This window comes from Dama dama, chromosome 12 (genome assembly GCF_033118175.1).
Source record: "Dama dama isolate Ldn47 chromosome 12, ASM3311817v1, whole genome shotgun sequence".
In the NCBI taxonomy this organism is placed as follows: Eukaryota; Metazoa; Chordata; class Mammalia; order Artiodactyla; family Cervidae; genus Dama; species Dama dama.
The window spans coordinates 56,278,225-56,304,001 of record NC_083692.1 but is presented as its reverse complement, the minus strand read 5'-3'; the positions used below and the strand labels follow the sequence as shown (position 1 = coordinate 56,304,001).

General features: G+C 45.1%; 1 protein-coding gene across 1 annotated transcript in view; it reads left to right on the top strand.

The window, feature by feature from the left end:
• LOC133066834 (serine/threonine-protein kinase H1-like) overlaps nucleotides 1-25,120 on the top strand; it is a 102,555-nt gene extending 77,435 nt beyond the window's left edge. The window contains exons 3-5 of the mRNA XM_061158238.1: nucleotides 10,456-10,604; nucleotides 23,768-23,813; nucleotides 24,653-25,120. Of these exons, the coding sequence (XP_061014221.1) occupies nucleotides 10,456-10,604; nucleotides 23,768-23,813; nucleotides 24,653-24,750 (293 nt within the window). The 3' untranslated portion in view covers nucleotides 24,751-25,120. The remainder of the gene's footprint in view (nucleotides 1-10,455; nucleotides 10,605-23,767; nucleotides 23,814-24,652) is intronic.
• The last annotated feature ends 657 nt before the right edge of the window (nucleotides 25,121-25,777 follow it).

The window sequence follows — 25,777 nt, the reverse complement described above, 5'->3', positions numbered from 1 at the left end:
TGTACATCTGGAAGTTCTTGGTTCACGTACTGCTAAAGCCTAGCTTGAAGGATTTTGAGCATTACCTTGCTAGCATGTGAAATGAGCACAACTGTATGGTAGTTTGAACATTCTTTGGTGTTTCCTTTCTTTGAGATCAGAATGAAAACGGACCTTGTCCAGTCGTGTGGCCACTGCTGAGTTTTCCAAGTTTGCACCATTTCATGGATGCTGTCTAGGTCCCTGGAGTGAAGGATTCAGGCTCGGCCCTGAAGGACACTAAACATAGTCTTGACTCCTTCAACTGTCTTAGCAGCTTTGTGAACACTGGGCAGGGTCCTCAGCTCTTTGGCCTGGCTTTGCCATTAACTCTGTGATGACCTTGGGTGAGTCACTTGATGTCTCCTGTGCCTCAGTTTTCTAATATTTTACAATTCTCTGGTGCTATCTGGGCTCCCCTGGTAATTCAGCTGGTAAAGAATCCACCTGCAATGAAGGAGACCCTGGTTCGATTCCTGGGTTGGGAAGATCCACTGGAGAAGGAATAGGCTACCCACTCCAGTATTCTTGGGCTTGCCTGGTGGCTCAGCTGGTAAAGAATCCGCCTGCAATGCAGGAAACCTGGATTTGATCCCTGGGTTGATAAGATCCCCTGGAGAAGAGAATGGCTACCCATTTCAGTATTCTGGCCTGGAAAATTCCATGGACTATCTGTCTTCTAATCATGAGAAACACCCACCGAGGTTACTAACAATGTTAGGCTGCCTCCACCCCATCCCCACTTCCACCAGGATCCCCCCAGCCCCACTGGCATAGCCTCTGGCCTTGTCTTTAAGTGCTTTAGCCTGGTGTTTGCTCTGTCTTCTTATTGTCCAAGCCACTCCCTGGCTTGTGTCAAGTAATTGAAGTTTGATTTGTTGGGAAGGGTTGGAAACCAAGGTGCGAACATGAGACTAGAGAGGTGGTTTGTCTCCTTACAGTTCTAAATAGATGAGTTTGTCCTTGCTTCCACATAAGGGAGGCCCAAACAGATGATTGTTACTATTAGTAAATTGACTGTGCTGACCATTTTTACTATTCATTCATTCCCTACCTTGCGGCTTGTAGGATCTTAGTTCCTTGACCAGGGATCAAATCTGTACCCCCTGTGGTGGAAGTTGAGAGTCTTAACCAATGGACCACCAGGGAAGTCCTGCTTTTCCTTTAAAATCTTTCCATTAAGTAGTATAAACCTCTGGACCTTGTGGTTTCATCTGGTGAATACAAGACAGAGGTTCTAGCTGAAGCTGTGTCATCTGGATCAAACCAGTAGCCTTTCAGGGCCTCAGTGTTCCCATCTGTACACTGGCAATGACAACACTGCCATTCCTTCCTAGTACAAGGTAAAGGATTCATAGGAACAGAAGGGGAGCCCAGAACTTGCTCTGTCTCCGTCTCCGGATGATGGCCAGATGGGGATCCTGGCTGATGACGTGACTTGTCCTGCCCTGGAAGAAGGAGTTGCTGTGGCCGGGGGTGGCGGCCAGGTCACTTCTCCCAGGACTGCAGTGATGTCCTCATTGTGTGTGTCTGAGTCCCCGCAGCGGCCAGTTCGCCATCGTGAAGAAGTGCCGGAAGAAGAGCACGGGGCTGGAGTACGCGGCCAAGTTCATCAAGAAGCGGCAGAGCCGGGCCAGCCGGCGGGGCGTGTGCCTGGAGGAGATCCAGCGGGAGGTGAGCATCCTGCGGCGGGTGCTGCACCCTAACGTCATCACGCTGCACGACGTCTTCGAGAACCGCACCGACGTGGTGCTCATCCTCGAGCTGTGAGTGGGAGCCTGGGACCCTGCGGGCCGCAGGCGTGGGGAGGGGGGCCCTCCAGCCACAGGCCCCAGAGGGAGCAGCAACGAGCCGGCCAGAAGCTCGACCCGGAGGAGATGAAGTCAGTAGGGGACGGTTACCCTCAGTTACCCGCTCCTCCTCCGGAACCCAGGCAGCAGAGACTGAGGGCCCGGGTCTAGGTCTGGCTTTCGTTGGACCCTGGGGATCAAAGGGAAGAAGTGGCCAGCGCTGGGGTCCTTTCCTGGCTGGTTAGCACGTTAGAGGGTGGACGGGGGGAGCAGGAGGGCCATTAAAGAGAGTCTGTTTTCCAGAGAAGAGAAGAACAAGCACCCTCCCAGCCCTTCGAAGCCCTTCCCCAGCCCTTTCCCGGAAAACCCCGGGGCCTTTGTACTGTGTCTGATGCCTTTGTTATTATTGTGCATGCGTGCTTAGTCGCTCAGTTGTGTCAGACTCTTTGCAACCCCATGAACTGTAGCCCGCCAGGCTCCTCTGTCCATGGGATTCTCCAGGCAAGAATACTGGTTATTGTAGCAACAATTATTTAGAGAGCTCTGCTGTAAGCCGAGGTCCTTTGTGCTAGTTATCCTGTTCAATTTTCAAAGAAGCTGTGTTGAGGGAAGTGTTCTACTTACCCCGAGAGGATTTTGTATTCACTTTGCCGAGAATGTCTCTTATCTCATTTAATCCTCATAACAATCCTATCACACGGAGACTCTTATTATCTCCATGTTACAGACAAGAACACTGAAGTCCAGGTCACAGGTTACAGGAAGTAGCGGCACCAGGGCTGGGGCCACACTGCTTGTGTGTGTGAGGTGGGATGGCCTTGGGCTGGGCCTGCTGGGGAAACCTTCATTCCAAGTCTGGAAGAATTTGGATGGGTGATATACCAAGACTCAGGGTTTGGTCGGGCACCTGATGTCCCTCCTGGAGACAATTCCATGGACTGGGGGTGTGGGGCTCTGGCGGACCATAGAGTTTGAGCTGGACTGTGGCACAAGTGGCGATGGCTGTGTCCAGTCAAGCAGCAAGACCCCGTGTTGGGAGTGTTCTGAGCCTCATAGGCGTGAGGCATCTGCCAGTGAGCAGAGGAGTAGTGGCATTTGTCTCAGCAGCCCCTGACTTTGTGACCTGGTGCAAGTCACCTCACCCCTCTGAGCTTCAGCTCTCATCTGTAAAGCTGGCAGCCATCCTTAACCCACCTGCAGGTTGGGTGGGCCACCTGACTTTGGAGACCATTCTAATTTGAGAACATACTCTGGTGTTGCCAGGCTATAGATTTATGTAGCAGATGGGCATTTGCATACTCTTGCATTGAATTCTTAAATTATCCAACTCAACATTCCAGTGCATAGAATCACCCATGCTTTGCCCTCCTCTAACTTCCAAAGTCCTCCATGTTTCTCCCAGGGGCCTCTCAGCCAGTTGGACTAGTCATTGTGTTGTAGCCACGTGTTCCGGGAAACAAACTCACTCAGAAGGATAGTGCAGATAGTTGAGTGCAGTTTATTATACCGGCAGGCCCAAGGCAGAGTCTCCTCTTAGTCAAGGACCCCGACCAGTTTTTGTGAAAACCTTATATACCCTAAGTGTACTTGCTCAAACCTACCTCCCCAACTTCCTTGAAATTAGTCTTGACAAGGTAAAAGAGAGATACAATCAAAGTTAACCCATGATTCATGTGTCACAAGACTAGATAAACAGTGGACATTTATCAATAGGACTGTGGTCATATCCCGATAAACATAATGGAATTTACGACTTTGTTCTGTTACAGAGATAACTAGCATATTCTTTTAGGCAACGGAGAGTCCAAGTACAAGTTCTGAGGCTCTTTTATCCAGGGGTCTGGTTTCCCATTGGTATGCCACTTCTATAGACACTGGGCACAAAGTTCAGAGACCATTGGGAGAGTGACCATGTGTGTAGCCTAATGTTCGCAGCCTGGCCTAAGGTGGAGTCCAGCTCTGTCTGTTTCCTCCTTCAATTGTACACGCCTGCCTGGCTCAGACAAGCCTGGGGGGTTCCTACAGGTGCAGCCAGCGCTGTGGATGGCCCGAGGTGTGACGTGTCCCAAGGCTAAGGGTCAGCAGATGGCATGCTGGTTCCCAGCAGAGAGTGACAAGCCCACCTTTGCTGGGAAAGCCAGGCCATTTCTTTAAGTCTATTGCCCCCAAAAAACCTTATAGCAACTAAAAAAGCAATTATATTCAGAAGTCAACCACCCAAACACAGCCATTTATGTTTCCCTGTGGTTCCTCTCAGTCTTTATCTATTTGTGTGCAGTCTTTGTCCTTGTACAGTTTCCTGCTCTACTCCCCCTCCCGCACTAAGTTCACATAATGTCATGAAAAGCTTTTTTCCTCTTCACTGATTATATCATGTTTCATTGAATTATATAGATATATCTCCTTGTTGTAGGACATTTGATTTTTCAGTTTCTAACCATTAGATTTTATTGCCATAACGCAACTTCTTCCCATATTTTCCCATTTTCTTCTGAATTAATTTTTTTTTAGATAAATTCTCAGGAATGGAGTGACCAAGCTGACATTTTCACCAAGGACAGTCTTGGTTAACCAGTACCACCTGCAACATGGGAATATCCCATCTCGCTGCAGCCTTGCCAACCCTGGGGAATTTGTTTTAAAGCAGGATCCATTATTTATTGTCTTTCTCTCTCTGTATATATTGTGTACATATAAATATATATTGTGTGTATATATATTTTTTGGGGTGAGGGAGCCATGCTGTACTTCATATTGGATCTTAGTTCCCAGACCAGGGATCCAACCCATGCCCCCTGTGGTGGAAGTGTGGCGTCCTAACCACTGGACAGCTAGGGAATCCCCAAGTCCTCTATAGTTACAATGATGTTTGGGGATTGTTTGCTGTTTTGGTCACTTTAATTGGCATTTCTGTGTTTGCTGGGGAAGTTGTCTGTTACTATCTGTTTGTAGAAGCCTAGGAGTTGGGATCTAGGATGTTCTTGAGTTGTTGCTGTTTCTCCAAGCAGGTCATGGTCATTTCTCCAACCATGGCTAGCAAGCAATCACGTGCCCTCTTCTTGTGAGCCATCACTGCCTATAACATCCCTTGTCATACTAGGACTCCTGTGGTCTGCTTGAGCTGCTCTGTTCGTGAAGTTCTGTCTGTTCATAGTTTCTCTACCTCCTCCTTAACTCTCAAGCTGTCTCACTGTCTCAGGGTTCCAATCTGTGGTGCTAGGGATTGCTAAGACAGTGTCTCAGCCTTGTGTGAGCAGGGTCTGAGAGAAGGACTTTCCAGGAGAGAAGGGTTTTTCATGGGCTTTAAAGATATATTTAGTTATTTATTTAGCTGCATCAGGTCTTTGTTGCGGCACTTGGGATCTTCATTGTGGCATGCGGGATCTCTCATTGCGTTGCATGGACTCTCTGGATGTGGCTCACAGGTTTTAATTGCTCCACCGCATGTGAAATCTTAGTTCCCTGACCAGGGATCGAACCTGCATTGCAAGGCGGATTCTTTAACACTGGACCACCAGGGAAGTCCCTTTCCATGTGCTTCTGTGTGTGACCTTGTTCACCACTGTTGAGCTGCTCAGGAGCCTTCGGCCTTCTGGTAGGCCACTGTGCCCTACCAGGTTCATGGGTTTGCCTGATACTTAAACACGGGTGTCAGAGCCCATCTGTTGATGTTTGCAGATTTTGTGGATAGAGTTACCTCTCAGCACTGTTGTCTGGTGCAGGGCTTCCTCCTGCTTCCTGCTGAAATGGCCAGTGCTCAGAGGGCATCCCAGCCCTGATTTAAGTCCCCTTCAGCTGTTATTACCCCGTCCATGATGGCCAGTGCTGCAGCCACCTCTCATAGGTCTGATGAAAGCAGGGGTGGGAAGGATTTAGCTATCCGTATAAATTAGCTTCCCCTGAAGGAGGGCATGGCAACCCACTTCAGTATTCTTGGCTGGAGAATCCCATGGACAGAGGAGCCTGGCGGGCTACAGTCCATGGGGTCACAAAGAGTTGGACACAATTGAGTGACTTAGCACAGTACAGCATATAAGTTGACTTCTGTAGGGTGTAAAGAATATTTTCAAACTCTTAAGAAACTAAGTCATGTCACATGTGGAGCTGGCTTTGAAAAATGTAGGTCTGCTCTGGAAGGTTTGGGCAGCTCCTGACCCCTCTGGGGCCCCCTTGACTCCAGGCTGGTGGGAAGTGATACCTCAGTGGGTGCATTGAGTCCTGGGGACTGGGAGCAGAGCAGAGGCCAGGCTGTTAGGTTTTCTTTTCCTCTCTAAGTTAAATTGTTTAGGGATGTGAGAGAAGAGAAGCTTGGGTGGGGCGGGGTGACTCCAGGGCCGAGGCCTTGGAGCTGAGAAACTCTGGGGAGAAACTACATTGTGAGGGTAGCAGTTGGGTTGAAACAAAACCCAGGCTTCTTCTTTTTTTTTTTTTTCCAATTATTTTTATTAGTTGGAGGCTAATTACTTCGCAACATTGCAGTGGGTTTTGTCATACACTGACATGAATCAGCCATGGAGTTACATGTATTCCCCATCCCGATCCCCCCTCCCCCCTCCCTCCCCACCCGATTCCCCTGGGTCCTCCCAGTGCACCTGGCCCGAGCACCTGTCTCATGCATCCCACCTGGGCCGGTGGTCTGTTTCACCATAGATAATATACATGCTATTCTTTCGAAACATCCCACCCTCGCCTTCTCCCACAGAGTCCAAAAGTACGTTCTGTATATCTGTGTCTCTTTTTCTGTTTTTCATATAGGGTTATCATTACCATCTTTCTAAATTCCATATATATGTGTTAGTATGCTGTAATGATCTTTATCTTTCTGGCTTACTTCACTCTGTATAATGGGGTCCAGTTTCATCCATCTCATTAGAACTGATTCAAATGAATTCTTTTTAATGGCAGAGTAATATTCCATGGTGTATATGTACCACAGCTTCCTTATCCATTCGTCTGCTGATGGGCATCTAGGTTGCTTCCATGTCCTGGCTATTATAAATAGTGCTGCGATGAACATTGGGGTGCACGTGTCTCTTTCAGATCTGGTTTCCTCAGTGTGTATGCCCAAGAGTGGTATTGCTGGGTCATATGGCAGTTCTATTTCCAGTTTTTTAAGAAATCTCCACACTGTTTTCCATAGTGGCTGTACTAGTTTGCATTCCCACCAACAGTGTAAGAGGGTTCCCTTTTCTCTACACCCTCTCCAGCGTTTATTGCTTGTAGACTTTTGGATAGCAGCCATCCTGACTGGCGTGTAATGGTACCTCATTGTGGTTTTGATTTGCATTTCTCTGATAATGAGTGATGTAGAGCATCTTTTCATGTGTTTGTTAGCCATCTGTATGTCTTCTTTGGAGAAATGTCTGTTTAGTTCTTTGGCCCATTTTTCGATTGGGTCATTTATTTTTCTGGAATTGAGCTGCAGGAGTTGCTTGTATATTTTTGAGATTAATCCTTTGTCTGTTGCTTCATTTGCTATTATTTTCTCCCAATCTGAGGGCTGTCTTTTCACCTTACTTATAGTGTCCTTTGTAGTGCAAAAGCTTTTAAGTTTCATTAGGTCCCATTTGTTTAGTTTTGCTTTTATTTCCAATATTCTGGGAGGTGGGTCATAGAGGATCCTGCTGTGATTCATGTCGGAGAGTGTTTTGCCTATGTTCTCCTCTAGGAGTTTTATAGATTCTGGTCTTACATTTAGATCTTTAATCCATTTTGGGTTTATTTTTCTGTATGGTGTTAGAAAGTGTTCTAGTTTCATTCTTTTACAAGTGGTTGACCAGTTTTCCCAGCACCACTTGTTGAAGAGGTTGTCTTTTTTCCATTGTATATCCTTGCCTCCTTTGTCAAAGATACGGTGTCCATAGGTTCATGGATTTATCTCTGGGCTTTCTATTCTGTTCCATTGGTCTATATTTCTGTCTTTGTGCCAGTACCACACTGTCTTGATGACTGTGGCTTTGTAGTAGAGTCTGAAGTCAGGCAGGTTGATTCCTCCAGTTCCATTCTTCTTTCTCAAGATTACTTTGGCTATTCGAGGTTTTTTGTATTTCCATACAAATTGTGAAATTATTTGTTCTAGTTCTGTGAAAAATACCGTTGGTAGCTTGATAGGGATTGCATTGAATCTATAGATTGCTTTGGGTAGAATAGCCATTTTGACAATATTGATTCTTTCAATCCATGAACACGGTATGTTTCTCCATCTGTTTGTGTCCTCTTTGATTTCTTTCATCAATAAAACCCAGGCTTCTTGATACCCTTGAGAAGACATGCCTGAGAGCTGATGCACGTGTTCCCAGCCTGGGTGTCAGGGCTGGGACCGTCACCCCAGCAGGCTCATCAGCCTCCCACTTTCCAACTCTCCAGGGGCAGTTCTGAGGGCCACCATAGCTGTTCCTCTCTTCATCCAAAGGAGACCATGTCTGTCCGGGTCTCTTGACCGGATCACACTTTCAGGTAGAGCAGCTGATTACTGAGCCCCTACCCCAAGTCCTCACCCAGCCAGGGCCTTACATCAGTAACTTTGGGTGACAGGACACATCTCCATTATCATGATATTCTTTTACCTTTATGCATCATTCAGTTTAAGGTAGGAAGGGCAGTATATGCCCGAGGTCACAGCCTCCCACAACCCAGCAAGGCTGCAAGTATGAGAACAAAGGTTGGGCTGGGTCCTGTGTGTTCCCAGGGGACACTGTGGATTGGAAAATTTGCCAAGGACTCCAACAGGTCTCTTGCAAATGCCAAGGTTTCACTTCTCTATGATATAGAATATTCTGTGCCATGTTAGTGTTTTCTTTTAAGTTTTATTTTATTTTATTTTTTGGCCACACCTTGAAGCTTGTGGGAATGGAACCCATGCCCCTGCATTGGGAACGCAGAGTCTTAACCACTGGACTGCCAGTGAAGTCTTGCTGTGTTGCTATTTTAAATGTCTTCTTTCCTTTGTTCTTTTATTCATCCACCTTCTCTTGAATGTCTTTCTTGCACACAGTGCTGTGAGAGCAAAAGGTAATGTAGCCGGGGAGAGAACCAGCCAGACGCTGGCAGCCCAGGGTGAGAGGGCACTCATGTAGCTGGACGGCGATGTCAGGGACAGCCCAGGGCTTGGGGTGACTTTGAGTTTTCCTTTTCTCAACAACAGTGATTTTATAACAAGATGCTTAGGCTAAGATTTAGTTTCAATTTTTCAAGTTGTATTACTTTGTAGGTGTTGCTGTGTATTCCCTATTGTATCATGGCATGTCCAGTTGTTCTGTTTCTCATGATGCTAAGATTGATGAGTGGATCCATGTATGGATATTTTTAAAGAAAGGAAAAAAGATTTTGAGGCTCTTTAATTAGGATGGACTAGGTGACAGGGCATGAATGATTCCCCAAATGGACAGAAGCCATTAAAAGATCATCTGAGGTCTCTTAAGGTATAGTGGTTGAGAGTCATTCTGCTTGGGTTTGAATCTTGATTCTACCACTTACTGACTGTTTGACCTTGGACAAGTGACTTAACCTCTCTGAGCCTGTCTCTTCAACTGTGAGATAGCAAAATAATAATCCTTTAGCTCACAGGGTGTTGTGATGATTAAATGAGATAATGTGCAAAAAGTATACATAATGCTGCAAGTATTCAATGACTATCAATTACCATTATTATGTTGCTATTATTACAAAAATACAGGTTCTGAGGCCTTGCTGCTGGAGAATCTAATTTGGTAGGGTCTGTGGTAGGACCTGAAAATGCGCATGTTAAACAAGTTTTCCAGGTGATCCTGAGTTCCTGGATCCCCTGGCCCTGATCCCTTCCTGAGATCTTTTCCTTGGGTGAGCATTGACTATGTCCCAGTTCCTGAGATGTGCCGGCTAGATACTTCAGCATGTGTCAGAGGCCAAACACGCCCAGTAGGACTGCCAGATTTAGCAAATAAAAATCTCCCATTTTGTCTGGCAACCCTAAATCCCGAATTCAGGTAAAACTGTAAACTAGTCTTTACAAGGGAGATTCTTTTTGCTCTGTTGGTCTCTCTTCCTGCCACATCAACTATAACATACTGGAAAGTGGAGTGTGAGGACAAAAGCAGTATTTTAGAGTTTTGAAAGATGAATATAAAGGATGGATCTCAATGGTTAAGGTAGGGATATGCCTTTGAAGAGGTCATGCCTTCTATAAAGTCACAGAAAGGGGCTTTGTGAACAATCATGGTCAGTCTGTCCATTTTGCAGGTGAGGAAACTGAGGCCTGCCTAGAGTAGGTGGGACAGGGAGTTGTCCAAAGCCAGTAGCAGGGCTGGACTGGAAACTAAGTCTCCATTTTCTGGCCCAGCATATGTTCCTCTTTGTTATCCCACATAGCACTTGTTTCTGTCCTTGGTCACCTCAGTCATATGGCGGGAGAGCACCCAGGGTAACCAGGGACCTGAGCCTCGAGTGTTAGCAGAGGCCCTTTTGCTGTCACCTGAGGGTTCCACCTCTTGTGATCCAAAGGGAACACAGCAGTTAGAAGTAGTAGCAAAGTCAGTCTCTGTGCTGGCTGGACTGAGCCCGAGAGGTGGGTGAGGGGCTTCTGCCCTGCAGAGTGCCTGGGGGCAGGGCGAGGGCAGGGGCTTGGGCTTCTGGCACATGGGACTGACTGGGCCCGGGCCCTCCCTACCAGTGTCTTGCAGAGTGTCCAGAGGAGAGCTCTTCAACTTCCTGGCCCAGAAGGAATCCCTGAGTGAGGAGGAGGCCACCGGCTTCATTAAGCAGATCCTGGAAGGGGTGAACTACCTTCATGCCAAGAAAATCGCTCACTTTGATCTCAAGGTCAGTGACGGGGGGAAGGGAAAAGAGTCAGTTCAGGAAGAATGGACCCAGTCTCTCCAAATGTCATTGCCAGGAGGGGTCAGCACTCACTTGACCTTCCTCCCTCATCTTACAGTTGAAGACTCTGAGCTCCTGGAAAAGAAATGATGGCCCAGGAGTGTCCCTGTCCTGAGTTTCATTCCACAGATCAGGTTTCATTCATGTAGGGGCTGATGGCAAGAAGCTTCTGAATCAGACTACAGGTACCTTATCTCTTTCAGGGAGCACTTGGGGTGTAATTTTTAAATAAGTGAGCCACGGACAGGAAATGTGAAACAAAACCCATTTCACAAGACTGAACTTTTCAGTAACCAAGAGCTCATTCCCGAGCCAGCAGAGCTAGATGCCTTCAGATGAGTACTGCTGAGGTTGCCTGGCGTTCTGAACCCAGCACAGCGACCAGCATCCCTTGACCAGAGGTTGGAAATCTTAGAGCCCAGTGACCACTGGCTGCATTCCCCCACCCCACCCCTTCCTGTAGCCGTGAAACTGCTTCCAGGGGCCGCTGATCATTGGTGGTCACTGGCGTTCAGGGTTGAGAAAGTCCATGGTGACCACATAGAACTTCACAAAGCAAGAGTGTGGTCAGAGTCAAAGGATTGGTTCCCATAGTAGCTGAGCTCAGGTTCATAGACTGTTGAGCCTTTACAGACAGGTGAAGCATAAAGATCCTCCAACCTGTGATCAGGGGGACCCACTTACCAGGGAGGAGACCCACTCATTTTGCTGTGCAGAAATTCCTGTGGTGTCTCAACCACTGTGCTGAGTGTCTGGGTGTTGCTACAGGTACAAAAGCAACTCAGGACTTCTCTGAGCTTAGTTCCTCTTTTCCAGGAACTTCTGCAGGAATCAGAAAAGAGAGATCAATAACTCTAAGTGCTGTGATAGGGGGAAGTACATGGGAGCTGGGCGTCTAAATAAGAAAGCATCTAAGTCAGACTCTGGTGTCTAAGAGGACTTCTTGGAAGAGGTGGTATTTGAGTTGAATTTTGAAGGATATCAGGCATCATCAGAGGGAAAGGGCCTTCTAAGGAAGAGGGGTCAGCAGATACATGGTCCTGAAATAGCATTCAGGGTAGTTCAGGCAAAGGTTGAATGTGCTGAATGGAGAACCTGGGGGAGAGCAGGAGGCAGACTCAGGGTATGGGAGCTAAGCCAAGGAATTTGAACTTTACTCTTAGAGATACGGGACCAAGTGAGCAGGGAGGTGAAGAGAGCAGATGTGTATTTCAGAACGATCCCTCTGAATGGGAGCACAGATAGAATGGGGACAGTAATCTGGGTGAGATGTGGCAAGTGCCAAATTAATTTGAGGAGGAATGGATTCAAGATCTTTTACTGTTGCTCTGAAGATTGATTAGGTACCTAGTTAGATGTGGGAGATGAGGGGGAAGGCAGAGTCCAGGAAGACGCCCAAGCACTGGCTTGGGGTCTGGCCCAGAGAGGGTTTGGCGTGCCTAGGGTCTCACTGGCTGCACCAGGGCATGGGCTCACATCCCACACATGGATTCCAGCCCAGTTCCTTCTCTTCCCTGTGGGATGACCTGCTGTGAGCCTCCCCTCCTTAGTCTAATTGTCGCAGTATCTTGAATTCCTCCAACAGAAGCTATCTTGCAGAGTCTCGCTCTGGTGTCACAGAGTACAAATCAGGGTCATCAAGGAGTGTGTGGTCTGGGCTGGCCTTTGGACCTCAGGATGATAATACACCAAGCAGGAAATGGGCTACCTGGATTCACCTGTGACTTCTTTCTGATAATGCTGTGGATAGTTGACTTATTTTCTGTGTCTTTTCTGGCTCCAGGAGGTCCAGATTGGGTTCTTTAACACAAATAATAATACTTAGCTGTCAGAGTTGTAGACATGAGACAGAAGCAGGATTAAGTGCTGGATACTAGATAGATGCTCTGTAATAGTAGCTGGTACTGTTATTTCCCTTCCCGTAACAGAGGAAAAGAAAACACAGCTCTTGTTTTGGGCCCTGCTAGAGTAGGAAAACAAAGACTGCTGCTGCTGCTGCTAAGTCTCTTCAGTCGTGTCTGACTCTGTGCGACCCCATGGACTGCAGCCTACCAGGCTCCTGCGTCCATGGGATTTTCCAGGCAAGAGTACTGGAGTGGGGTGCCACTGCCTTCTCCGACAAAGCCTGCTAGTGCAGTTCAAAGTTGCCCAGCAGAGAGCTAAGCGTGGTTGTTAGGTGGGGTTGCTGGTGGGGGATTCTTGTCTGGCTCCTGGGCTCAATCTGGACATTTTCCACAACCTGGAGACAGTCTGGGTTTCTCCTGGATGCTTGGGTGAAGATGTTGGTAACCCCTACCCTGCCTCATATCCTTAGCATTGTGTGGACTCTGAGCCTTCTGACTCCCCTCCCATGGGTCCCTTGGCCCAGGCCCAGCTGGGCAACTTCAGAAGTGATGAGTAGCTGGAACTCAGTGGGATTACCTCATGATTGACTAGACTTCCCGGAGCCAGAATGTGAGTACGTGTTCCCCTTGGCTGGAACTTCCTGCCGCTAGGGGGGCTCGTGCAGGAGTTCCAGCTGGTGGCTTAGAGGGGACTTCCTGATTCCATGTTGTTTCTCACCATATATGATTCATTTTATATCAACACATTTCTCTTGCTGATTTTCCTTCTCCATGAGGGTTCTCGGCCTTCCCCTCCTCTTGTATTCTGTTACTTCTTGCCAAGTGACTCAGGCTAGCTTGGCCGCCCCATGAATTCAGTCACCATGTTATCTCCACGCCCTTACTCATGAGCTATTCGCCATGCTCACCTTCCAGCTGGAAGGAACAGGTGATGGAGGAGGGTCAGCTCTCTGGCTGGCCTTTGGAATAGGAATGACCTCTCCTCCCATGTCAGCCATTGTGTTAGTTCCAGGGAGGATGAGACTCTATTCCTGCTTATGATATACTCCCAGCCTTGTGACAGAGAGCAGATAAATGGAAAGATTGATGTACAGTAAACAGTCTTGGTGAAAAGAGATCATGGCATGTTATTGCCTGGATATCTGTGATGCATCCTTGTCACCCACAGGACAAATGAACCTATCAAATGAGCCCCGGTTCTGGCCTCATTCCCCTTTCCCCACTCCAAAACATGAGCCCCAGGCACCAAGATGACAGATAAATGCCCTGTCTCCCCTCCCCTGCGCTGTTCATGCTGTGCACATCCAGGAAGCTACTAGTCTTCCTTTTCTCTGCCTGCGGACTTCCTGCTCGTCCTCCAGGTCGAACAGAAATGACATTTCCTCTGCGAAGCCTTTCCCATGCCTTGCCACCTCCCAGAGCGTAATGAAGAGCTAGCCTGCTTCCTTGCTTCTCTTTCCCCTTGTACAGACTTCTGCTGGGAGCATTGATTCCTGTGCATGACTTTCTGCTCTTGTCTCTAGTGCAGTGCCTGACACGTGAGTTACTCAGTGTTGGATGAATGAGTGAATGAAGGAATGAATGCTTTAATAAGACAGATGCACACATGGATAGCACCTGGAAAAGGCAGAAGAGGTTGTGGGCAGTTTTCAATTCCATGACGTGACATATATTGAGGGACTGTTTGTATTATTCATTAAGGGCAGGGTGACAAACATCAATAAGATATGGCACCTGCCTTACAAGAACCCACCCTCTACGGGGAGATGGCCGCAGTGAGACTGGTGGCGAGGCCATCTGGAATAAAAGCTAACCACAATTCTCACCAAGAGACACTCACTTTCAAGGGGTAAGCTCTCTGCCTACGCAGAATGAACACCACCTTGACGTGTGTTATAAACCCACCGTGGACAGGCCTGCTGGCCTGAGTAGGTAGAGGGGTGCAGGTGGATGATGTTGCCCTGGACGTGACACTGGGCTGCTGCCCTCATCCTTGGTAGCACCCAAGGTACCATCTGGAGGATGGATACCAGAAAATGTGGCTCAACACCACCCAGGAACCTCACCTTGGTATGTGACCCCATACCAATAAAGGCCTTGCAGAGGGCGTTTCTGTGTGGTTTTCTGTGTATTTTGGATTTGGGAGTTTCCCCTCTGAGTATGGGTGTGTCTCCCCCATTCCTCCCCATAGCCAACCTCAGAATTCAGAAATGGATGGTGGTTCTCAGATCTGATGTGTATTTTAAGCAATGAGAACACACCATGAGAACTGAATGAAATTGTATATGAACCAGGAACCCAGAGCTGTGAAGGGACTTTTTGATTTACATAAACAGTGTTAGGAGGAGTGAATTCCTGAGCAACATACCCCAACAATCTAAATTCCTCTGTGCCCTGATCATCCTTTGAGCTGTCTTTATGTTCATGATGTGTTGGTTCTGTTCATCAAGCTTTCATAAGAATGATACTATGTGTGTGTGCGTGCGAAGTTACTTTGGTCACGTCCGACTCTTTGCAACCCTATGGACTATAGCCCACCAGGCTCCTCTGTCCTTGGGATTCTCCAGCAAGAATACTGGAGTGGGTGCTGTTTCCTTCTCCCAGGACTCCTCCCAACTCAGGGCCCAAACCCATGTCTCTTAAGTCTCCTACATTGGCGGGAGGGTTCTTTACCACTAGTGCCACCTGGGAAGCTAGTGGTACTAGCTTAGTAGAACTTATTTATTAGAATTTCACCAGTGTGCTTTTATTCTTATTTATTGATTTTGGCCATGTTGTATGGCTTGCGGGATCTTAGTTCCCTGACCAGAGGTTGAACCTGGGCCCCTATAGTGAAAGCGGCAAGTCCTAACCACTGGACCACTGGGGAATTCCCACTAATAATGCTTTAAATGTGCATGATACTTTCTAGAGGACAGCACGCTTACACATCTCTCCTCTCATTTGATTCTCATGGCTACCCACTGAGGTAAAAGGTATTTTTACTTTTTATACATAAAGCACTTGAGATTAAAAGAGGTTAAATTACTTGTCCAAGACCACACAGGTATTAAATGACAGGGCTAGTACTTGAACTTCTGGAGAAGAGACTGGCAACCCACTCCAGTATTCTTACCTGGAGGATTCCATGGACAGAGGAGCATGGTGGGCTACAGTCTATGGGGTCGCAGAGTCGGGGACATGACTGAGTGATTAACATACAGTACTTGAACTTAGCCAGTGAGGAGACACTAACAAAGCTGAGTGTCACCAGCTTTTGTTTCACCAGATTCTAACAGGGCAAATTTTGTACTCGCTTGCATCATGCCTTTTACACGTAGTTGATCCAAAGGTCTATGCTGTGCCATAAGTTTGTCTTTTGCACAGTTAAGTTTTCTTCTGTTTACATTGCTTTTTCTTTCTAATAGATTATTCCTCATACTTAAAAAATCAATCTGTGCTCTATTAATTGCTATAAAATGTGCATGCATTTGAAAGTAGATCTTATAAGAGTAAAATGATTTCCATACTAAAACCTTGGAGCATAAAACAGAGGTGAGACTTGGCAGTTTTTTAAACAATTTGTTGTATTTATTTATTTTTGACTGTGCTGGGTCTTTGTTGCTATGCATGGGCTTTCTCTAGCTGCAGCGAGCAGGGTCTACTCTCTAGTTGTGGTGCATGAGCTGCTTATTGCAGTGGCTTCTCTTGTTGTGGAGCACAGGCTCTCGGCACGTGGACTTCAGTAGTTGCAACTTGTTGGCTCATTAGTTGTGGTGCATAGTTACTCTGCAGCCTTTGGGGTCTTGCCAGACCAGGAATCGAATCTCTGTCCCCCGCATTGGCAGGCAGATGTGCAACCACTGGACCACCAGGGAAGTCCAAGACTTGACGGTTTTGACTGTCAAGATAGGTTAGGGTGAGATTGAAAAGGTTTAGGGCAGACCAAGAAGTTGGTATAGGCAGTCACAGCCGTGGAAGACTTTCTTGTCAATTTTTTTTTTTATTATTATTATGAAAACATTTCAAAGCATTTGAAGAAACTAAGAATACAACTGGCACCATTGTGCCTTCCTCCTCCATTCAACATTTGGCCACATTTGCTTTATCTCTTTCTTTAAACAGAAAAATATATTTTTATATTTGTATTTATATAAAAGCATCATTGGGCTTTCCTGGTGGCTCAGTGGGTAAAGAATCCACCTGCAATGTGGGAGACCCAGGTTTGATCCCTAGGTTGGGAAGATCCCCTGGAGAAGGAAATGACAACCCACTTCAATATTCTTGCCTGGAGAATCCCCATGGACAGAGGAGCCTGGCGGACTACAGTCCATGGGGTCATAAAGAGTCAGAGATGACTGAAAGACTAAGCACAGAGCAGAAGCATTATATATACATATATGTGTGTCTAAAATATCTTTAATAAAAATTTAAAAATAAATAGTAAAATATATGTAATTTTTAAAATTATGGTATAATTTGAAAGAAAATTCTAGCTATATTGACCCTTTACTCTAAATACTTCAATAAGCATCTCTCAAGATTAAATTCAGTCTCTTACCAACCCATAATGCCGTTATCACACTTAAAAAAATTAACAGTAATTTGTGGAAGACCTTTAATTGGTAGAGAAACATTATTCTATTTCTGATTTAGAAAGCAAATTCTCCTGGCAGAGGAGAGAGAATAAATAGGAGAGAGTGAGCCAGTTGGAGGTATTGATAAGAATGTGGGAAAGAGGTGAACCAAAGATCTTCAGTAAGCATCTTTTAAATGAAACTGATGGTTGTTTATGCTCTTTTAAAAAGTAATAAGTCATAGGAAATATAGAAACATACAAAGAAGTTACCTACAGACTCCCTACTCCAAAATAATCACTATTAACTTTTTGGTGTATCTTCTCCAGCTTTTTATGAACAGTGTGTGTGTGTGTGTGAGAACTGTACAACCTTTACAATCTTCTCTCCTGCTTTTTTCACTCTACATTCAACTCAAGCAGCACACGTTTGCTCTGTAATGATTTATTTTGCTATTGAGGCTTCTATGTAAGTCTCTCCTGATTTCCTTAACCATTGTGTGTGTTCTGAGGGTGGACCTTGTTTCCTGGTCCTCATACCCAAAGCTTAGTTTGTGCCCCAGCCTCAGCGTGTGCCCCCATGAACTCTTCATCTCATGAAGCCCCAGGTATCAGCCTGGGAGCCTGGACCCTTAGGAATGCATGTTGGGTGCTTCATCAACTACTATGAGGCCACCCTAGAGTGATCTGAGGAGAAGTGAAGTGAGGACACTGAGCTCCGAAATGATTGAGGAAGGAAACAAAATGTGGCAAAAAATCAACTATGGAGAGCCATTATTGAAAGAGTTGAAATTTGATGGTAAATGGGGAGCATTAAACCAACCAACTGCTTCTTATAAGATACAGCAAGAGGCCACATGGGAAGCAGAAAGAGAAGGGGATTGTGGATAGAGCCTGCATTTGAGTCTCAGTGCTGCTAGGGGATATTGGGCAGGTCATGGACTGACCTTTCCTGGCCTTGAAAGTGGAGATAATATTGCCCCTCACTTCCTCACCTGGGAGAGGAGTGAGGGGCCAGGGAGAAGTCAGTATTTCTGAAAGGGTCCTGCAAACTCCAAGACTCATTACAAGTGATGGCTGTGAATTTTAACTAGCCTCCCTATGAGGCCATGTTTCTCCCTATTCCTCTCTTTCCTCCAAAGGGATTCATAAAAGGAGGTGGGCACAGAGACACCCAAGAGGGGAATGAATAAGGTGGTGTGTTCCAGCCAGTAGGCTGAGCAGAATCCCAGGGCGGGCGGGACACTGGGTGTGAAGTTGGTCTGACTTGGAGTAAATACCATGATCCCTGTTTTACAGATGAGGACACTAAGAGAAAAATGCAGTGCCCTCCTCCTGTTTGGTCCTTATTACCTCTGTCATCACTGTTAGGTGCCAGACCCCTGCTACTGCCGGGTGCCCATCGTCCTCCTCTCTGGGTCCCTGCCCAGGCCTGATCCCCACTGAAGTATCATGTGTTCAAATAGTACCTTTTAGGTTCCATTCACATCTCCACCATCAGCCCTCCCTCTGCGCTGATCTCACTAGGAGTGAAAGAATCTGATTCTGGAAGTGGTGAAGGGTGGTGCAGACAGCAGGTATCTTGGCACTAAAATCCCTGAGTGAAAACCTAGCAGCATCACTTGGTAGTCGTGTGGCCTTGAAGCAGTTACTTAACTTCTCTGATCCTTGGTTTCCTCACCTGGGAAACTGGTGAGGAATTTAGTAATTTAGGAATGAGTAAAATTTAGGAATTAGTAAAACAGTAATTTAGTCTATTCAGAATCTGTGCAGTGGTTTTCTGGTAATAGCTGGACTCCAGTAAACAAATACATGTACACACACACTAGATTACTATAAATTCTACTGATATAAAGGTTTATAATATAATTTACAAGTATAAAATATGTAACACTTTATTTTGTTAACTTCACAAAATAAATTGATTCTCACAGAACACTTAGTTGGTTGTATCTGTGGCCAACCTATGGATGCAGTAGACAGATGAGTGTAGTTTCCAACAGGATTGTTGGTTGGTATTTTTGTTTATGTTCGTAAGTAAAGTGAAAGTGAAGCAATGAATACTGCTTGTGCATTGGAACTTCACAACTTCAGTGATGTGAGTGGCTTCTTTTCTGAATTGGATAATAATTTCTGAATATTAAAAAATATTTCCTCGGTTTTCTCTGGTAGCACAAAATAATAGCTAGAGACACAGCACACATAAGTTTAATCTCTGTTATTAAGTGATCTTTAGCACTTCCTAAGTCTAGAATCAAGAATTCAAGTCCTGATTTGTATTGTCTGCCAGTTTCTGTGGTGTAAATATACCTGCTGTGGCCAATTTCAAGGTACCAATATTGCTGACACTGACTAGAACTGGGAAGAGGGGTGCAGTAACATACCATGATGTAGTAACATACCATGATCTCTGTTCAGAGAGAAAAGGCATTAAATAACTTCAAGAACATAAAAGATAATAAAATATAGTAGAAATTAGAAGCAATAAGTTGTAAGTGTTTTAAATATAATTTAATTAAACATATTTCCATAATTTAATTTTTAATATTAAAACAATATTCTTACATGGCTCAGTTTAACACCTGGCTCACAGATTCCTGCAAATTTAGCAGCAGTTTCTCATGAGCCAGTACACACCAGCTTTAGCCTACCCTAAGCTCTCTGAGACCCTGGAGGTGAAAGCATTTTGTAAACAGGACAGTGCTATATGCAGGCTGATTGTTGTGGTAACGGCAGTGGTGTAACAGTAATGCTGCAGCCAGCATTTGTTAAGGGCTGTAGTAAACATGCAGGCTCATCTCTGAGTGCTCTGCTTGTGTTTATCTACTCCTTTAATCCACACGACAGACCCTGTGAGAAAGGTTCCATGGTCATGGCTATTGTATAGAAAGGGGAGGTTCCTCAAGGGCTCTTAGGGCCTCCTGAGAACCCAGTACCATGTTAATATTTCTGTTTTGTGGATGAGGGGCCAAGTGGTGAGTCAATTGCCAAGGTCACACAGCTAGCCTGGGGCAGAAGTGGAGTTCAAACCCAATTCTGTCTAAGAGAGGCCTTCTCTAGTGTTGGTTCCCCAAACACTGAGCACCCTGATTTTGACTTCCTTGCAGAACTTGTTTTAGAAAACCAATTCTGGAGCCTCACTCCCAGTGAGTTGATTTAATTGGTTTGGTCTTTTTTAACACAGTCTCCAGTAGATTCCAGTGGGTAACTAGCTCAGATGGGGCCCCCAAAGCACAGCTTGGGGCTCAGAATGTCTGAATTAAGACCCAGGTTCTTCCCTGGCTAGATGGAGGCACTGGGCATTCATAGCTGGGTGGCCTTGAGGATCTAATAAGGTGATGTGTGGGAAGAACTCATGGCAAATGCTAGTTGTCATGTGGCACAGACCACAGAACCAGAGGTCAAATTGCCAACACCCGCTGGATCATTGAAAAAGCAAAGGAATTCCAAAAAACATCTACTTGTGTTTCATTGACTGTGCTAAAGCCTTTGTGTGGATCACAACAAGCTGTGGAAAATTCTTAAAGAGAAGGAAATGCCAGACCACCTTTTCTGCCTCCTGAGAAACCTGTATTCAGGACAAGAAGCAATAGTTAGAACCAGACATGGAACAAAGGACTGGTTCCAAATTGGGAAAGGAGTACATCAAGGCTGTATATTGTCACCCTGCCTGTTTAACTTATATGCAGAGTACATCATGTGAAATACTAGGCTGGATGAAGCACAAGCCAGAATCAAGACTGCTGGGAGAAATACCAATAACCTCAGATATGCAGATGATACCACCCTAATGGCAGAAAGTGAAGAGAAACGAAAGAGCCTCTTGATGAAGGTGAAAGAGGAGAGTGAAAAAACTGGCTTAAAACTCAACATTCAAAAAACTAAGATCATGGCATCTGGTCCCATCACTTCATGGCAAATAGATGGAGAAAAAGTGGAAACAGTGACAGATTTCATTTTCTTGGGCTCCAAAGTCACTGCAGACGATGACTGCAGCCATGAAATGAAAAGACACTTGCACCTTGGAAGAAAAGCTGTGACAAACCTAGACAGCATATTGAAAAGCAGGGACATCACTTTGCTGACAAAGCTCTGTATAGTCAAAATTACGGTTTTTCCAATAGTCATGTACAGATGTGAGAGTTGGACCATAAATAAGGCTGAGGCCTGAAGAATTGATGCTTTCAAACTGTGGTGCTGGAGAAGACTCTTGAGAGTCCCTTGTACAGCAAGGAGATCAAGCCAGTCAATCCTAAAGGAAATCAACCCTGAATGTTCACTGGAAGGACAAATGATGAAGCTGAGCTCCAATTCTTTGACCACGTGATGCGAAGAGCTGACTTTGGAAAAGACCCTGATGCTGGGAAAGGCTGGGGGCAAGAGGAGAAGCAGGCGACAGAGGATGAGATGGTTGGATGGCATCACCAACTCAAAGGACATGAGTGAGCAAACTCCAGGAGATAGTGAAAGACAGGGAAGCCTGGTGTGCCGCAGTCTGTGGGGTCACAAAGAGTAAGACACGACTTAGTGACTGAACAACAACAGCAACAGGCCACTTTATGTGTCTTGTTTGATCCTGTTAGTAACCCTCTTGAGGTAGGTTTTCAGTTAATCCTAATTCACAAGTGAGAAGTCTGAGGCTGATAGAGCTTCAGTAACTTGCCCAGTGTTAGACTGCTGGTAAATGGCAAAACTGGCATTCAAAGCCATGTTCTAAGTCTCTATCTATGTTGATTCCCTAAAAACAGGTTGTGCAAGAGATGTGCATGTGACTGCATTGGTTCATTCATACCTGCATCCCATCGGCCATTCCTGAGCACCTACTACATGGCAGCCACTCTTGGGTAGAGCAATGGAAAAGAGAGACGAAGCCCCCATCCTCGCTGTGGGGCCACGGATACTGGCGAGGGGAAATGTAAGAGGCAATTGTAGTGCAGTTGGTTCTCTGCCAGAGGCATGTCCACATACCGTGCAGGCCCTTGGGTCTAGTTGTTGGGTCTGCAACAACTAGCTGTGTATGTTGATGGGGGTGGGAGGGTGGGGGTCGTCACAGGAGAGGTTCCAGCAGGGAAGTGGTGGAGCTGGGTGAAGAGCAGAGGGGAAGAAACTTGTCAGAAAGGCATTCTTGCAGAGTGAATTGCAGGTTGGGGTAAGGGTGATGAAAATCAGCCGGGATGTAGCACAGTGTATGCAGGCCAGAGGTGGGAGGGCCTTGAATGCCAGATGAAGACAGACTCAGGCCTGGGGCGCACTGGAGCCTGGTGGGGAGGGGCTATCTGTGGTCTCATCTGCAGTGTGCCATGGAGTGATGGGACTGGATGCCATGATCTTAGTTTTTTGAATGTTGAATTTTCAGGCAGGTTCTTTGCTCTCCTGTTTCACCTTCATCAAGAGGCTCTTTAGTTCCTCTTCACTTTCTGCCGTGAGGCTGGTGTCATCTGCTTATCTGAGGTTATTGATATTTCTCCCAGCAATCTTGATTCCGGCTTATGCTTCATCCAGCCTGGCATTTCACAAATTTCCCTAAATTACCAAAGTAAATGAGTATATGGGGTCTCCCAGGTAGCTCAGTGGTAAAGAATGCGCCTGCCAATGCAGGAGATGTGGGTTTGATCCTTGGGTCAGGAAGAACTCCTGGAGAAGGAAATGGCAACCCACTCCAGCCTTCTTGCCTGGGAAGTCCCTTGGACAGAGGGGCCTGGTGGGCTATGACTCTACAGTCTATGGCATCGTAAAAGTCAAACATAACTTAGTGACTAAACAGCAACACCACCAAATGAATATAGATTGATTTTGTATCACCTCCTTTGTTGTTCACAATAAGACTTACTGTTAATGACATTGACAGGATTTATATGTTGTTTTGTATTTTAAAGAAAACTGATCAAGATGGTCTCTAAGGTCTCTTATAGCCATAATAGGTTATGATTTCTCCCCATCATGAAAAACATTTGTCTCAGTAGTGAATAAGTATGTGAGAATTAGATCAGGTGCTCCAATGTTCCCTGAAGAGTAGACAAATCTTTATCATATAGCATGATTTAGTTACCACAATATTTGCAATAATTTTGTGGGTTTGTCTTAAAAACTCTGGTTCTTGGAGGTTAGCTCATTTGAGCAAGTGAGTGCAGCGGGACCCAGAGGGATAGCTTAACCAGTGGTGTACTTGAAAATAAACTTATCAAGATAATAGTAAATGAGAAAATGATGATACTGAAAACTATATACCGTGAACCCATTTTTATAAAATATGCAATAAAAATAAATTTCCAGCCTTGGTGGGTATGTGTGTTGTGAAAAATTACATGGGTATAGAGAAAAATATGGAAGAAAGTACACAAGATTAAAGTGACTTTCTTTTGGGGTGGGGCAGGGAGTAAGTTTAGATACCGATTTGGGAGGAAAAGGCAGAGTACAGGGGAGAGATTTTGGAGCAAAACATGTATGAGATCTCATCTGTGTAAAATCGTAGGTTTGTGTTTATAAAAAAATAATGAGAATACCCCCTGTAGACTCTCCCCATGTGACCAAAAAAAAAAAAAAAATCCTTGTAACTTAAGCCTTCACTTTAGCAAAGAGTGTGAAGATGTGTCCCAAGTCTTTGATGTTGGAAACAGGATTGGACTTTCATCTCTAGGCTCTGGAGTTCATTGTATATTCCACCTCACTCATCTAAATGTTTTGCTTTCAATGTATTTTTTTCCTAGTTGGAAATCTACATTTCTGAAGGAACCCACTCAACAGAGGAAGATAGTAAGTGAATTTTGAACCATTATTAGAAAACAGCTTTATATAGTGCTTTATCTTGGATATTAGGTTCTTCCACCAGCCAAGCATCTACTGGGTCATTTGCAAGAGTACAAAATCAGCTACTAGCTTTTCCTTGAGAAGAAAGTAATTTTTTCAGTGGAATGCTGGGTGAACTAGAATTAAGCCCTGTGGATATTGACTGGTTTAGTCCAGGGGCCACACATCTGTAAAAAATGTGCAGCTCTGGCAACCTTGACGTACAGACTCTGAGGAGAGCTTGCCTCTTTTCTTTGGTGGCAAGAGAGAGAGCTGTATGTTTGAAGCTGAATTCAAAGGTCCAGAGAATAAAGCGTTAGGGAATCTCGGGGTAGGGGTTGTCTTTGTGAGTTTGGATAAATGTGTTATATTGAATTTTTTTTTTTTTTTTTTTGGCCATATTCTGTGGCATGTGGGATCTTAGTTCCCCGACCAGGGGTCGAACTACAGCGCCCCCTGCAGTGCAAGCATGGAGTCTTCCTGGGTTAATGTATTAAAATGGGAGTAAAGAACAGCCCCCCTTTTTTTTTGAGAAGCTTTTTTATATAAAGACTCTCTGGCCTACAGAGAGAAACAAGGTGGCAATCACTTAAAAACAGCAGAGATGGAATTCAGGAAAAGCAAAACTGAAATTACAGGAAATTTTTTTTTCTCTTTAAGTCTTCCTTTCAAAACTTACAAATATTTAGCCAACATCTGCATTAAGTTTTCAAGGAGTTGAATTCTGTTTTAACAAACTAATAAAAATATTATCTGTTGCTGTATATTGACAGAGTTATGCTAACTTGTGTGTGTGTGTTTTGTAGTCAACAAGCAGATAAATGACAAAGAGCGAGTGGCGGCTGCCATGGAGAACCCCAGCTTACGGGAAATCGTGGAACAGTGTGTCCTGGAACCTGACTGATAGCTGTTTTAGAGCCACTGAAGTATAATCATTTGATATATTTGTTTAAAGTCTTTGTAAAATGTAAAAAATTCATGTTTAATACATAGGTGATTTGTACCTCAGAGCATTTTTTTAAATGATGATTTCCAAGCAAGATTTAATTATAAGGTAGTACCTAGTTTGTTCAATGTCTAACATTCTCAGGATTTGTAACCCTTAAATAATCAGACAAAGATATTTTCTAGTTATTGTGTGTAAGATGAATTGCTCTTTTTCTGATGCCCATTCTGATGCTTTTCATGTGAAAATATTTACTGTGCCCAAGTGTATTCAATTTAAACCATTACTCTGTAAAATAAATAAAACAGAGATGATTCTTGTACACACATTAGAATGTTTTTATTTAATTGTTAATTTCAGTGTAAACACTCAAAGATACTTCCAAACCTTTATTTTCTGATTATTATGTAGAATCAGGGATAGGAGAGCTAAGGCTTCCCTGGTGGTCTCGTGGTTAAGAATTCCTCTGCCAACACAGGGACACAGGTTCGATCCCTGGTCTGGGAAGATTCCACATGCCATGGACCAACTAAGCCAGTGTTCTGCAACTACTGAAGCCCACACTCTTAGAGCGAGTGCTCCATAACAGGAGAAGCCAGGGCAATGAGAAGCCTGCACCCTGCAGTGAAGAGTAGCCCCTGCTCGCGGCCACTCGAGAAAGCCCATGTGCAGCAATAAAGACCCAGCACAGCCATGAATGAATGAATGAGTGAATGAGTCAGTTAATATTTTAAACATTTATTTCAAAAAAAAAAAAGAACCAAAAAGAGCCCTTAAGATCAGGCCTGGGCCCTGCTTTCCTTCAAGAAGAATTCTGGATACATTTATAAATAAGAAACAAATGGGAAGAGGGCCAGAACTGCTCGAGGTTTCAAGCCTGAAGCAAGCTCAAGTTAGCAAAGAGCTGATGCCATTTTTTTTAAAAATAACATTATTTGGCTTTTGTTTTTTAAGACTTTTTTTCTTAATGTGGACATGTTTCAAG